The sequence below is a fragment of the Acanthisitta chloris genome, unplaced genomic scaffold (assembly GCF_000695815.1).
Source record: "Acanthisitta chloris isolate BGI_N310 unplaced genomic scaffold, ASM69581v1 scaffold3487, whole genome shotgun sequence".
NCBI classification, from domain to species: Eukaryota; Metazoa; Chordata; class Aves; order Passeriformes; family Acanthisittidae; genus Acanthisitta; species Acanthisitta chloris.
The window spans coordinates 52,378-65,362 of NW_008683017.1; the positions used below are offsets into that span (position 1 = coordinate 52,378).

At 37.5% G+C, this 12,985-nt stretch overlaps 1 protein-coding gene across 1 annotated transcript; it reads left to right on the plus strand.

Annotated features, from left to right (window-relative positions):
• Positions 1 to 264: 264 nt before the first annotated feature.
• LOC103806063 (protein-glutamine gamma-glutamyltransferase 5-like) lies at positions 265 to 12,785 on the plus strand (the record flags this gene model as incomplete). Its single annotated transcript, XM_009078733.1, has 13 exons — positions 265 to 427; positions 2,674 to 2,853; positions 3,154 to 3,396; positions 4,324 to 4,442; positions 4,988 to 5,116; positions 5,339 to 5,516; positions 6,591 to 6,723; positions 7,588 to 7,691; positions 7,790 to 8,032; positions 9,600 to 9,926; positions 10,659 to 10,816; positions 11,031 to 11,164; positions 12,140 to 12,785. Coding segments are annotated over exons 1-13 (2,757 nt in total), but the record flags the coding sequence as incomplete, so codon positions are not given.
• Positions 12,786 to 12,985: the final 200 nt, after the last annotated feature.

Sequence of the window (12,985 nt, forward strand, 5' to 3'; positions counted from 1 at the left end):
GGATTTATGGGAAATTTGGATGGCTAAAAGTAATGGCTTACTCTGAAATGTGTTTAGAATCGTTCTGATATTAAAATATTTTTGAGACAAAGCAAGTTGTGGGACACTGAAAGTACTATGCTATAGGTGAGGTACCAAAATCTCTCCCTCCCTTCAGCCGCAGGACTCTCCCTAATAATGCTGGAAGTTAAAATGAATCATTTATGAGCATCAGTAGACACATGGGTGGGGCCTCTTTGTAAACTGGTATTTTGTTGATGCAACATGTGTGACAGCCTCTTAGTTCTGAATATAAATGTTACTGAGAGGAAATTAGGTTGGTTTGCAGAGGAGATCAGCCAGACCTTGCAGTGCATCTTGCTGAGGAGCAGGTACCTCCACCAGTACTGTGCTTCAGATACTAGTACATGTAGAAGAAAAATGGAAGGTGAGTGTCTTGAAACTTTGCTATCACTTGAATCAGGACTAAAAGCATAAATAGTTAAACAATCAGGTGTAAAGACATAAAAAATTGCACATGTTTTTGCATATGACATCAAGTCTAGGGATAACTTGTTTATTTGGATGTTATTTGTGGATTTAGTGAAAAAGGAAAAAAAACCTTTTGCAAAAAACTTTTCATAAAGGAAAAAGAGAGCTATTAAGAAGATCTGGTGAAATGAAAGCCAATTCTGAGAATAAGTAAGAGAATGGAAAAAAATACATTCTATTTTCAGCAAAAACTACAAAGTACTAGTTTTCAGTACTCTCATGCTAGAAATGATTATTTCACAATGAATATGTGACGTATTCTGTCTTGAATGAAGGCAAAATGTGAATTGATAAAGAAAATCCAGCAACTGGCATTGATGGTTGAGTTTCTACCAGAGACATAAAACCAGTAAGAGATGTGAAATTGATTAGCCTTTAGTATTTATTTTGAGCTGCCTCTGCTTAAGAAAGCAATCGTTAGCTCCTTTGTGATCCAGTTGCAATACTTAATCTGATAAGCAAACTGTGGGCTGGCTTTAGAGAACTTCCCTGGGAAACATGTAATATCTTAACTTCCTGATGTTCCGGTTCAGCTGGATTAATGAGTGGATGAAAAGTAGTTGTCTTCGTTTATAAACGCCTCCAGAGGACAGGCAAGGATCAGGTTTTTTCAGTGTTCTTGGCCACAGAAATTCAGGATGTGTGCTATAAGCACTTTCTGTTCAACCAGAACACTTTGTGTTATGGTTGACAACTGTTATTAAGATATGAGATTTTCAGTTCAGTTCTGTTGCTCTTTCCTATCAGCAGGTAAGATGTATTCATGAGCAATAATGATGTAATTCACTGCCATAGATTTGGTTGTTCTTGATAGTGTGCGTGTTTTTAACGTGGGTAGTGCCCAGGTCTGCATTTGATGGTGATCTGTGTTGAAGAGATGAATGACCAATTCATTACCAAATTTAAATAGCTAGATGAAAAATTAATTCAGGATGTGATTCTGGAAATCTCCACTGGTTTGTGTTAAAAGTTTCTTGGTCCCATGGGCTTAGCTATGAGTCTCCTTTTATGCGGATTCACCCTTGGTTCAGGATGGGAAAAATTAGTTTCCCTTAAATACCAACTCTGTATTCAACTTGGTACCAATACAGGTAGAGAAGTTGCATTGTTCAGTTTTTCTGTAGACGTAGCAGGACCAAACTTAACCCTTTAGAATTAAAATAAGACACAAGACTTACTTCAGCAAGACAAATTGCCAAAACTGCTGAAAATCTGTAGGTCTCATTGTCTTCAATTAGAGTGAAGCAGTTTTGAAAATAAAAAGTTGTATGCAAATAAGCAAAAAGAATGTTGCCACCCATCCTTCTGGCACCACCATCATGAGTGCTCTTATGAAATGACTGATATGCAGGCAGGATGCCTAAGGGGGAATCAGCTAAGATTTTTGTCAAGCTAATCATAGCACTTGGGATAGATTGTCAGCATTTTTTAAATGTCACAATTTGTGAATATTTCCTTGTCCATTAAATTCCTCAAAGCTGCCTGCAAACTTTTTATGACTTTTGGAAGTGCAGACTGAGACATTTGCCTGCATATTTAACAGTATTTACAATTTTGGGCAGACTTTTATATGTATATATTTTTTCTATAAATCATTTAGAGTGCCACTTAAGCTTTCAAATACCTGCATTTGTTATCAAGTCTTTTTATTTATTCTATTTACTTTATTATTTTATTACTTGCATATAAAATCCTCTCAAATGATAGCATGTGTGAAACATTTGCTGTCTAGCTATGGTTGAAAAGTAACTGCAGACAGCGTGTTCTAATATGGAGAGAATATTACAATACAAAATTAATTTTTCAAATAGAGATACTGATATCATCTCTCAGCATCAGGTATTTATAAAGCAAGAGGGCACTATATAAAAGACATGAAACTTGTGGCACAGCTTTATAAATCAAAGAGTTAGACAAGTTTCCATCTGCAAGCTAGAAAAATGGTGAACTTGTAAGGATACTTTTATGTAAGTACCTCTCACACTCTGAATTTTGAATGAAGTCCTGAATGACTTTTTTGAAAATTAGCTCTGTCCTTCATAATTATCTACTCTTCCACCTAATCTTAACCACAGCCAGTGATGGGAACTCAATTATATGTTTGGTTCTTTTTCCCTATGTGTTCTTTTCTCTGTCCTACAGTCATTGAGCTGGGAGAAGTCGACTTGAACTGTCCTTCCAACTGCCAAATACATAATACCCATTTCTTCGGAACTGACAGACAGATAATAAGGAGAGGACAAGCCTTCAGCTTTTATGCTCGTTTCCAAAATCGGGAATGGGATGACTCCGTGGACCAGGCTATTTTCACTGTGGAGACAGGTAGTCATTCCCAAACACTCTGTAGTCTTTTCAAGTCCTTTACTAGTAATTAGTATTTCCCACGATCTTCAGTGACAGACTGTATCTACTTGTTCATCTTCTGTGTGCAGAGTCTACCTTCCTCTAAATCAGACAGTTCTTCTAATATGTAAAGTTTTCTCACTTTGCTACAGAAGTGACAAGTAAAAAAGAAATCTACCTTTGGGAAATTCGCCTTGCAAATGATGCCTAAGCAAATTACTTGCTTTTTACATGTGCTTTGTTTAGTCTGATGGAAGTTGTTTTTATTTTCATGAAAAGGCCTCAGACCCTGTGAATCAAATGAGACGAAATGTACCTTCCCAATGGGCAGATGTCTGGATCAAACCTGCTGGAGTGCTTCCTACAAAATTCATCAGCCAAAATGCATCAATATCAGTGTGTTTCCTCCCTCCAATGTCTGCATTGGCCGCTATATTCTCAATATGCAAATCACATCTTGTGGTCACACATATCAGCGATGTCTTGGAGATTTTTATGTCCTTTTTAACCCTTGGTGTGCAGGTAAGGATTCTAGTGACTATCAGCTTTAAGAAAATTGCTAATGATGAGTAAAAACATTAAACATATTTATTATTTAGCTGGTAAGTAAAGGACAAAGTCACAGAAATCATGAGAAACAGGGAGGGATTTTGGTTTCAGGGATTTCTGTTTTTTTTTCCCTCCAAGTTCAAGGCTGTCTCAAACTAGGGTTTTGATTTGTTTTCTTAATGATAGTAAGGATGAGACAGAATTTTTCTGCCCCACTTTTACAATGTCTTGAGAAGACAGAAAGCAATGGGGACAAACTGAAATACAGGATGTTCATCAAGAAACACATCAAGAAACTGTAAGGATAACCGAGCACTGGCACAGGTTGCTGAGAGATGTTGGAGATATCCTTGGAGATACTCAAAAGCCATCTGGATGTGGTCCTGGGCAACTGGTTGGAGGTCAAGCCAGATGGTATCCATCCGTTCCAACCTCAACCATTTTGTAATACTTTGAATTCTGTGTTATCACTATGAAATACTACAGCACAAATATAAATTAAATTCTGTAGATCTGCCTGTGCTATCAAGCAATTCTAGAGTCTGTGGGACTTTGATTTTTATCAAATCAGCACAGACAATGTGAGTATTTGCCATGCAATGATTTTGAAGATACACAACTCAATGTGCTTAGTGTTTGACTTGTAGAACAGCTTAGTGTGAAGATAAATTGCAAGCTCTTTCATTCAAGTGTACTGCAGCAGGGAGAGACTTAATGAAGATAATATCTAACTCTAAGTAAAAATGAATTCTCTGTGAATGTTTAAAGAACCCTGCACCCTTGAACATGCTTAAAAGAATAAATCAATTTCATAGGAAAAGAAAAGGAGATCCAGTGAAGCAGAAGATACAGAAGTGCTAGAAATGTACATTTTGTCTGATAGCTCTGCATCTTTTCCAGATGACCCTGTATATATGGACAATCAGGCCCATAGAGAAGAATATGTTCTGAATGAACATGGAATACTGTATGAAGGAGTTCACAAGCATATTACCTCTCGACCATGGCACTTTGGACAGGTACTTTTTGAAGACTTGTTCAGAAACAGGTGTCATCCATACATGTGTTTTCAAGTGTTAAATAATAAATACGAGTTTAATAAATAAATCAAGTGTTATCCATATTTTTTCAGAAATACATGCTATATTTGTAGTGTGAAGGTTTTTAGGATCAGTCCAAACTATGCATATACAATACAAAATGTCTGAGAATCTCACTGCAGCCAAGTAACTTCAAAGATTTCTGTAGCAAAATTAAGGAAACTGCAGAATGTTCTGGGAACAGGTGAAACCAATATTGTGCTTCTGAATGAAAACTATTCCATTGGTCAAACATAAGTAAAAATAGCATGTTTTTACCTTTGTTTTTCCTTCAGGCAAATAGACAAAACCATGCAGACCACTAGAACCTGTGATTGATTAAAAAAAAAAAAAAAGAAAAAAGGGCAGGGTTGGAGAGAGGGCAGCTCATATAAGTAAAAAAAAAAAGAGTGGATTATTGACAAGAAAGCAACTTTATCAATGTCAGAATACCATGATGCCTATGTTAACCCCTCTTTCCTCAGTTTGAAGATGGAATTCTGGATATCTGCTTGAAGATTCTAGATATGGGCGCAAGTTACCATCACGGCTCTGATCGTGACCACTGTTGGCGCAATGATCCTGTGCATGTCAGCATGGTGGTAAATCACATGGTAAGGCCTCTAGTGGTGTGAGACCTCTGAATAGATTGGATCACACTTCATTATATTATAGAAGGACAAACTGCACTGTAGTCTAACACAGTGTGGTAGCAGGGAAAAACCTTTCTGTGTGTGCTCAGATTCACAGGAAATATAGATGTATAATGCTGATGATTTTGAGACATGCTTAGGAGGTGAAGATATGGTCAGCTATTTTTTGTTTTCTCTTTCTAGATAAGCAGCCATACCACTAACAGTATCATGAAGATTCCAGAAAACAATGATTACCTGAAAGGAACGAAGCCATTTTCTTGGAATGGAAGTGTCCCTATTCTTCAGCAGTGGTACAATGGCAGATGCAGGCCTGTCAGATATGGGTACTGTGGATCTCTTGCTTCAGTAATGTGCACAGGTATGATATTTCAGTTTGTCCTTACCTAGTTTATCCAAAAAAAGAAGATTGAAAACCAGGATCAAAACTCTCTGACCCTAAAAACTACTGGAAGAATATTAGTATAAAGCATTTTACTAGAATAGAAATGGAATATTTTTCTCATGTTATAATATGGCATGGCTCCTCATAGAGTGTTTACTGTCAACCTATTGCTTTCCTATACAGGCTGAAAAGCAAGAAGAGAAGCAGATCTGTCTTTACTGTGACCTTTATACTATGCAGTTGTCAATACTGTAACTTTTATTAAAACACAGAGCAAGTGCGGCTTCATTGAATCATAGAACAATTGGGGTTGGAAGGGACCTTTAAAGGTCATCTAGTCCAACCCTCATCATGGAGCCAAAATTTATCCTTTGAGTGAGGTTTGAAGGATGAGAAAAAACTAAGTTATGAACAGGAAGAAAATTTCTCGCAATGTCTCCTCCAAAACATAAAAGAATCAGGCTATTTTTTCTTTTACTGCAAAGGATGAGAAAATAGTGGACTAAACTCTACAGAAAAAAAAAGATCTGAGTCCCAACTTCATACCATTTATTTACTGAACCTGCTTCTACACTGAGCAAAGTTAAATTCAAATCCCATAGATGAATCTATATGTAATATACCATTTCTTTATGAGAAAAAAGTAGTGATTATTAAAGTTTATTAATGCAGGCTTAGGTTAATGGTTTCTAAATTTTAAACGGGGTTTCTTTGCGGTTTTTTTTGTTGTGGGGTGTTTTTGTGGGGTGATTTTTTCTGGGTTTTATTGCTGTTGTTGTTTTGAGGATTGGTTTGGTTTGGGGTTTTTTGTTAGTTTAGTTTTGTTTTAAAGTTTTGGAAGTTCCTTTCTGCTAGGCTTTTTATTTTCAGACTACTTTTCAAGAACTTCAAGTTTCGAAAATAAAATCACTGCCTCCCAAATATTGGCCCCTATCCCTTGAATTTACATAATTGCGAAGTAGAATATAAGATAATTATTTATAAAATAAGTGAAGGATTTTCCAGATTAATTATGACTTGTAATGACCCATTAATATTATTTTCTTACAGTGATGAGGTGTTTGGGAATTCCAAGCCGTGTTGTTACGAACTTCTGTTTTCCATGCTCAACTGAGAATCCCCTTGGTATCAATGAGATTTTTGACTGTACTGGCAAAATCCTGTGTGGCAAAGACAAGCTATGGTAAATAAGAAAAATATCAAGCTCTTTTGCTTTTCAATAGAATTAAATGATAGAAAGACTACTATAAATCTAGCAGATTGGTGTATCTCTTTCTTTGGTGTGGTAAGGCTGTTCAGTTTCCAAATAATGCATTTCAAAAGCATGAAATTAATAAAGAGGCAGTCTTCTCAATGAGATTTTCAAACAATTGCAAGGGAAATTTTATCACTGATTAGGATGATTATCTAAAGTCATAATCCCTTGGTTGATAACTATGTTGTCTTCCTGATGCTCCTTATAATGGGTTAATGGATTGCTTCATTCTTATAAAACTTCTGATTCATGGTCATATAACTATGACATTATCACTCAGCATAACAGGATTTCATGTTTTCACCCTTGATCAGTATGTTCATAGTTTCACTGCACCAGAATTTCGTTTGTATTCAAATCTCATCTGTGAGACCTTTTAATGAATTTTCTGCCATATCACATGTCAAAAAGATTAGGTTCAACTGAAATACTGAGGGAATGAGGATCTTACTTCAGCATAAAATACTTAAGGGTATATTCTTTGTTAAGCCATTAAAAAGACTAAGTATGTCATTTTCCTCTAAGGAACCAGGAGGAAAATAAACTACTTAGACCATGTTGGCATGTTATTTACTAAAAGAAAGGGTTGTTTCAAGCATGTTTTGCAGTCAGGTCTGTGGGGTTCTGGTACAAATTTCTAGCTTGAGTGATATAAAGTGAACAAAAGAACTCCTGTCCCCAAACATCATTCAGCTGAAGATTATCCCTGGCATGGTTTTCCTCCTTCCTCCTTCAAAAGGCATCTAACTTGATAATCCAATGTCTTTAATTGTATTTTCCTGCATCCTACAGGCAATACCACTGCTGGAATGAATCTTGGATGGCTCGCAGAGACATAAATCAGTGCTGTGGTGATTGGCAGTGTCTGGATCCAACACCTTTGGAAACAGGCAGAGGTAACTGTTTACTGTAATTGTAATCATTTTTCTCAGATTATGTTGTTGAGTTTCTCTACTACTTAGGGTACACTGTATTTTCTTGTTCTCTGGCTTAGGTTCAGCTTGCAGTGGCCCTACATGGGTTCGAAGCATCAGGGAAGGGGAACTGGACCTGGATTATGATGGTCATCATATGTTTTCTCGAGTAAATTCAAACTATGTTGGTTGGCTTTCCCAAAACAATGCCAAAAGAACAAAATTTTTCTGCGATACTTGGCCATGTGGACAACGTCTAATCACCAAGAGTGTTGGCAGTGAACAATTCGAAGATATCACTGGGGCTTACAAGTATGAACTAGGTATGATATTAAATGGGTTAGAGGAAACTTTATATGCTAATCACATAAAAGTATCAATGTAATCTCTCCTGTGTTAAAATGTGTAGAACAATCTGAAGTTGTCTTTTTTTTTTTTTTGAAGAAGAGGAAGATACCTTTCTGTTCAAAGATCTTGATTTTTATACTTCTAAACATATTTAGACGATTCAAACAAAGCACATAGTAATTACATCCATTTAGGATAGGATGGGATAGGATAGGATAGGATAGGATAGGATAGGATAGGATAGGATAGGATAGGATAGGATATAGGATAGGATAGGATAGGATAGGATAGGATAGGATAGGATAGGATAGGATATTTCAGTTGAAGGACCTACAGTGATCATCTCATCCAACTGCCTCACACTTCAGGACTGACTAAAAGTTAAAACATACTATTAAGGACATTGTCCAAATGCCTCTTTTTAAGGCACTGACAACCATGGTTCATTGATCACCTCTCTAGGAAGCCTGTTCCAGTGTTTGACCAGCCTCAAAAAAAGAAATGCTTCCTAATATCTAGTCTAAACCCTGGCACAGCTTTGAATCATTCCTACGCATCCTGTCACTGGGAAGCAGGAAAAAAAACCTCAGCACCTCCTTTTACACTTCCCTTCCTCAGGAAGCTGCAAAGAGTAATGAGGTCACCCCTCAGCCTCCTTTTCTCCAATTTAGACAAACCCAAAATCCTTAGCTGCTCCTCACAGGACATGCTTTCCAGCCCTTTGAATACCACTATTCATATGTACATGTTTTGGTCTCATCTGTACAGAAGTTTAAAATGTTAGCAGACTTGAGATAATCTAAACCCACGCAAATTCTTTTAAACTGAGGATTAATGTCTTACTTGTTTCTTCTCGTACCAGGTTTGTCAGAAAATACGCCTACTTACTAAATTCATGTATTATTAGAATATTCTGCTGTTCTTACTTTGAGCTACTGATTTTCATGTTCCTGTAGTAGAGAGGAGTTCAACCAACAGAATCGCCTAAATGAATGAAGAGTGAATCACAGTTGATTGTAAAATTGCAGGCTCTGTGGGATTTTCTTTTTTTTTTTGGTTGGTTGGTTGGTTTTGGTTTGTTTTGGTTTATTGCTGGTTAAGGTGGTTTTGTTGGTTTTGTTTTGTTTGTTGGGGTTTTTTGTTTGTTTTGGGGTTTATTTTGGTTAGGTTGAGTTTCTTTTTTACTGGAATGAAAAAGGAAGCAATTGATACTTTCTTTCTTTGAATTGTGTATTTTTCCTTTTGAGAGACGTGGTAGCATTTCATATTCACTTTTGTCCATATAAAGGGTTATATTTTGAGTTATATTTTGGGGGAGTTGGTTTTTTTGTGAGGGTTTTTTTTCTCTGATATTTATTTTCTTGTCTGCATTCAGACTGCCATATTTTGTGTTTCATTGTCTGATAGATTTGTTGTATACCAACCTACTACTTCAGATTTCAAGAAGGCAAAGAAATAAACTTAATTATCTTTATTATTTGGGTAGATTAATAGATTTCTCCTGCCTCCAGCAGATTCATTATCATGTATCTTCTTCAACAGGTTCTGTGAAAAATAAAGAAGCCTATTACCGGGCTTACAGAAGAATTTACCCAGGGTATTGCAATGCTTCCAACTGTCATATTGAGAGAGAGTTATCATCTCTGAAAAACCCATTTTTGAGTGACTCTGGTATTAACATGAGGTTAAAGATGGCTAACTGCCCAATGTATGGTGAAGATGTCCAGCTGCACTGGCTGCTTGAAAATTTGCGTAATGAAAACAAAACCCTGAAGTTTAATTTGTGTGCACAAATTATAACCTACAGTGGTTGCCCAATGGATCAATTTTGGAAAGATAGTGTGAATATCACATTGGGTCCAAGAGAAGGTAAGAATGTGAAATTGTCTAATAACCTGTTCTTTTCAGGAGACAATTGGTTTTTAGGATTTGTGGAGACTTTCTAATAGTGGTGGGAAGTGAAATGCATACAGTGTTAAATATTGACAGCTGAAGTCCCTTTAGGGTGACCACTCAACAATCCACACATGTTAACCATGTTAATACATGTACAGCATTTATTTCTTTGGCCAGAAGATATTAGCCAGTGTAAAACACTTGTTTAGACCACCAAAATAAATTTTTCTAAGCGTACCTTATGCTGGGAAGTGCAAAGGTGCAGTGGAACATAAACGCTTATTTTCATGACTAATATTTTTATTCTGGAAGAAAATAGACCCCTTTAATTAAATCACCTCACTATAAGACAAAGTTTCATACTGATATTAAAATTCTGTTTTACCAATCAAATTTGCCTACACTTAAATTACTGGTTTAAGAATTGCACTGGAATGATAGTTTCCAAATTTTGAGTAATAATAATAATAACCAACTAATCTCCTTGTATATGCACTGATACATTAACTGAAAACTGTGAAACTAATTGTTGAAGATAGCAATATATCACCCTAAGTCAGGAAAAATCCTGTCTGTTTTCAAAGATACTATGATCACTTAATATTTAATTAAGTCACTGTAAGTGTCAGTTAAACTTTAGGAGGAAGGAAAGTGGAAATATTGATCAATAAGTCAGAAAAAAATTTAAATGCATTTACATTACAGTGAAAAAAATTCCACTGTGTATATCGTATCACCAATATGGACCATATCTCTGTGATCACAACATTATGAAAGTAGTTGCTGTCTCAGACCCAGAATGTGGAGAAGTTCTGATGGTGAGCAGGGATATCATAATCAACAGACCACCTGTTATTGTCAAGGTAAAAAAATTTAATTATGGGATTTGTAATCTAAGGAACAGATTTAGGGACTCTTATTGGCCACTTCCTAGGTACAATGCCAATAAACTTGTAATACATTAAATTTTCCTTTTATTGTATTTTTTATTTTAGTAAGATTGGTGTGATTTATATTTCATTGTTAAATTTCTAAGGGTTACAAAATATAAAATGTGCTTGTTTATTTTCTGACTAGCTACTGAGCCAGCCCAGAATGAAAATACCATGTACGGCAGAGATCTCTTTCTGCAATCCTCTCCAGGAAGATATGAAGAACTGTGTAATGACCTTAGAAGGCTGTGGTTTATTCAAAGAGCCAATGACCATTGAGTAAGATCATCAGTTATTTAAATGGGAATAATATTGGGGCCTGATTAAAGTGTGAAAAATCAAAGCAGGTTTTCAGGAAGACAATAGTTCTGATGTTTTTTTGGTGTTTAACGCCTGAACAGGACTTTGGGCCCCTTATTACTTTGAGCTTCCATTAAAAGCCTCACTCCTCTTGAAACTGATGGATGATTTAAATCTGGCAAGATATGTGGCTGCTTCATTTTTCTCAAGATTTAATTTAAGTGGATGTATCAAATTTTTGTCTGTAAGGGTATGCACTCTTGTCTTTTAAAGTAGTACTAGATGGGGCCCCCATCCAGTACAGTCCTATTGAGTTTATAATAGAATTCCTCTAAATATTCATGAACTGACACCACATATAGGAACAATTAGAGAACAACAGTGAGATACAGCAATATGTATTCTAAGCTCATAACACATTAATCACAGGAAACTGGAAACTTGCAGGATGCTATAACATCCTAGGGAAAGTAGCTGTTCATTAATATGCATTGCTGCTCTTCATGACAAGGAGAACTGACAAAAGTATGACTAGTTTTGAGGGGAAGCAATTAGGAATTGTTCTCACTGAATAATAATGAACTCGATTCCACAAAGCTGCCTGATCGAACTTAGACTGCTGGAAATGGTAAGCAGTAAATGCATCTTTGAGGCAGAACGGTGCTATATTTTTGAAGAATTCAAGAGAGTATTACAAATGATTTTCCAGTTCCAATTACAAAATTGACTATGGGAGTTTAAAAAAGACTTCTCTTGGGACAGAATTTCTTTCTATGTTTTTCACAACAGAGAATGTTTTTTTGGAGAAGGACAAGAATAACAAAGTTGTCAGGTAACAGTTTGTACCTAGAAACATGCTGAAGCGAATCAAGTCTAATTTTGTGTGCTCATCCTGTAGTACTTCAGATCTCTGAGCTACGCAGGGTCCTAATTCTTTTCCTTCCCTTGTTCCAGTTTGGGAACGCTTGCAGCCAACCAACAGGCACGGACCATTGTGGAGTTCACACCTTACAGGCTTGGCAGCCACCGGCTCCTGGCCAACTTGGGATGCCACAAGTTTGCCTACTGCAAGGGATGTGCCAAGGCCGAAGTGTGTTGTTCCACAGGCCAGAATGGTGTCCTGCCTCACAGCCAGAACGGGTCACTCCCAGTGTGTGAGAACAGTTCCCTCCCCATGAATGGCTCCGGGCCTGTCCCCGTGGCAGATCCTGCATTCAACTCCATGTGTGAATATATATGTATCCCAGTGTGCAACCCAAACTGCAGTGCAAGTGGCCAGCCTGTGTATGACTTCGTGTACCTCCCTGCGGGCCATCCCTTATGCAACTCCATCTGCAGCCAAGGCTTCAATCCAAGCATCAATCCTGGTTTTGAGATGGGAGGTGATCCTGGCTTCCGTGTCATATGTGAGACTGTACCTCCTGCTACGTGTGCTCCGATGGCTCCATCCATGTATGGCTCCATGCCTGCCCCAGCATCCAACCCCGTGTGCACCCCTATGCCACATGTGGTGTTCGAGACTGGTCCTGCTCCCACGCACCCGCCTGGGGGTGGAGGGGGGCCAATGTCCTATTCTGTCTCTGTCCCCGCGAATAATGCGGTGAGTGCGTTGCTGACCCACTTCATGGCTGGCCCCAGTCCTACTGTGGGAACCCAGGCAGTCCCTACCCCTATGTCTGCTCCGCCATCCTACTCCATGTGCTCTCCAGTAGTCCACACCATTGGCAGTCCCATGCCATCTCCAGCTCCCCTTTCAGTGCCCGGTGCCTCCATCTCACATGTTGTCTGTGGCTCTACACC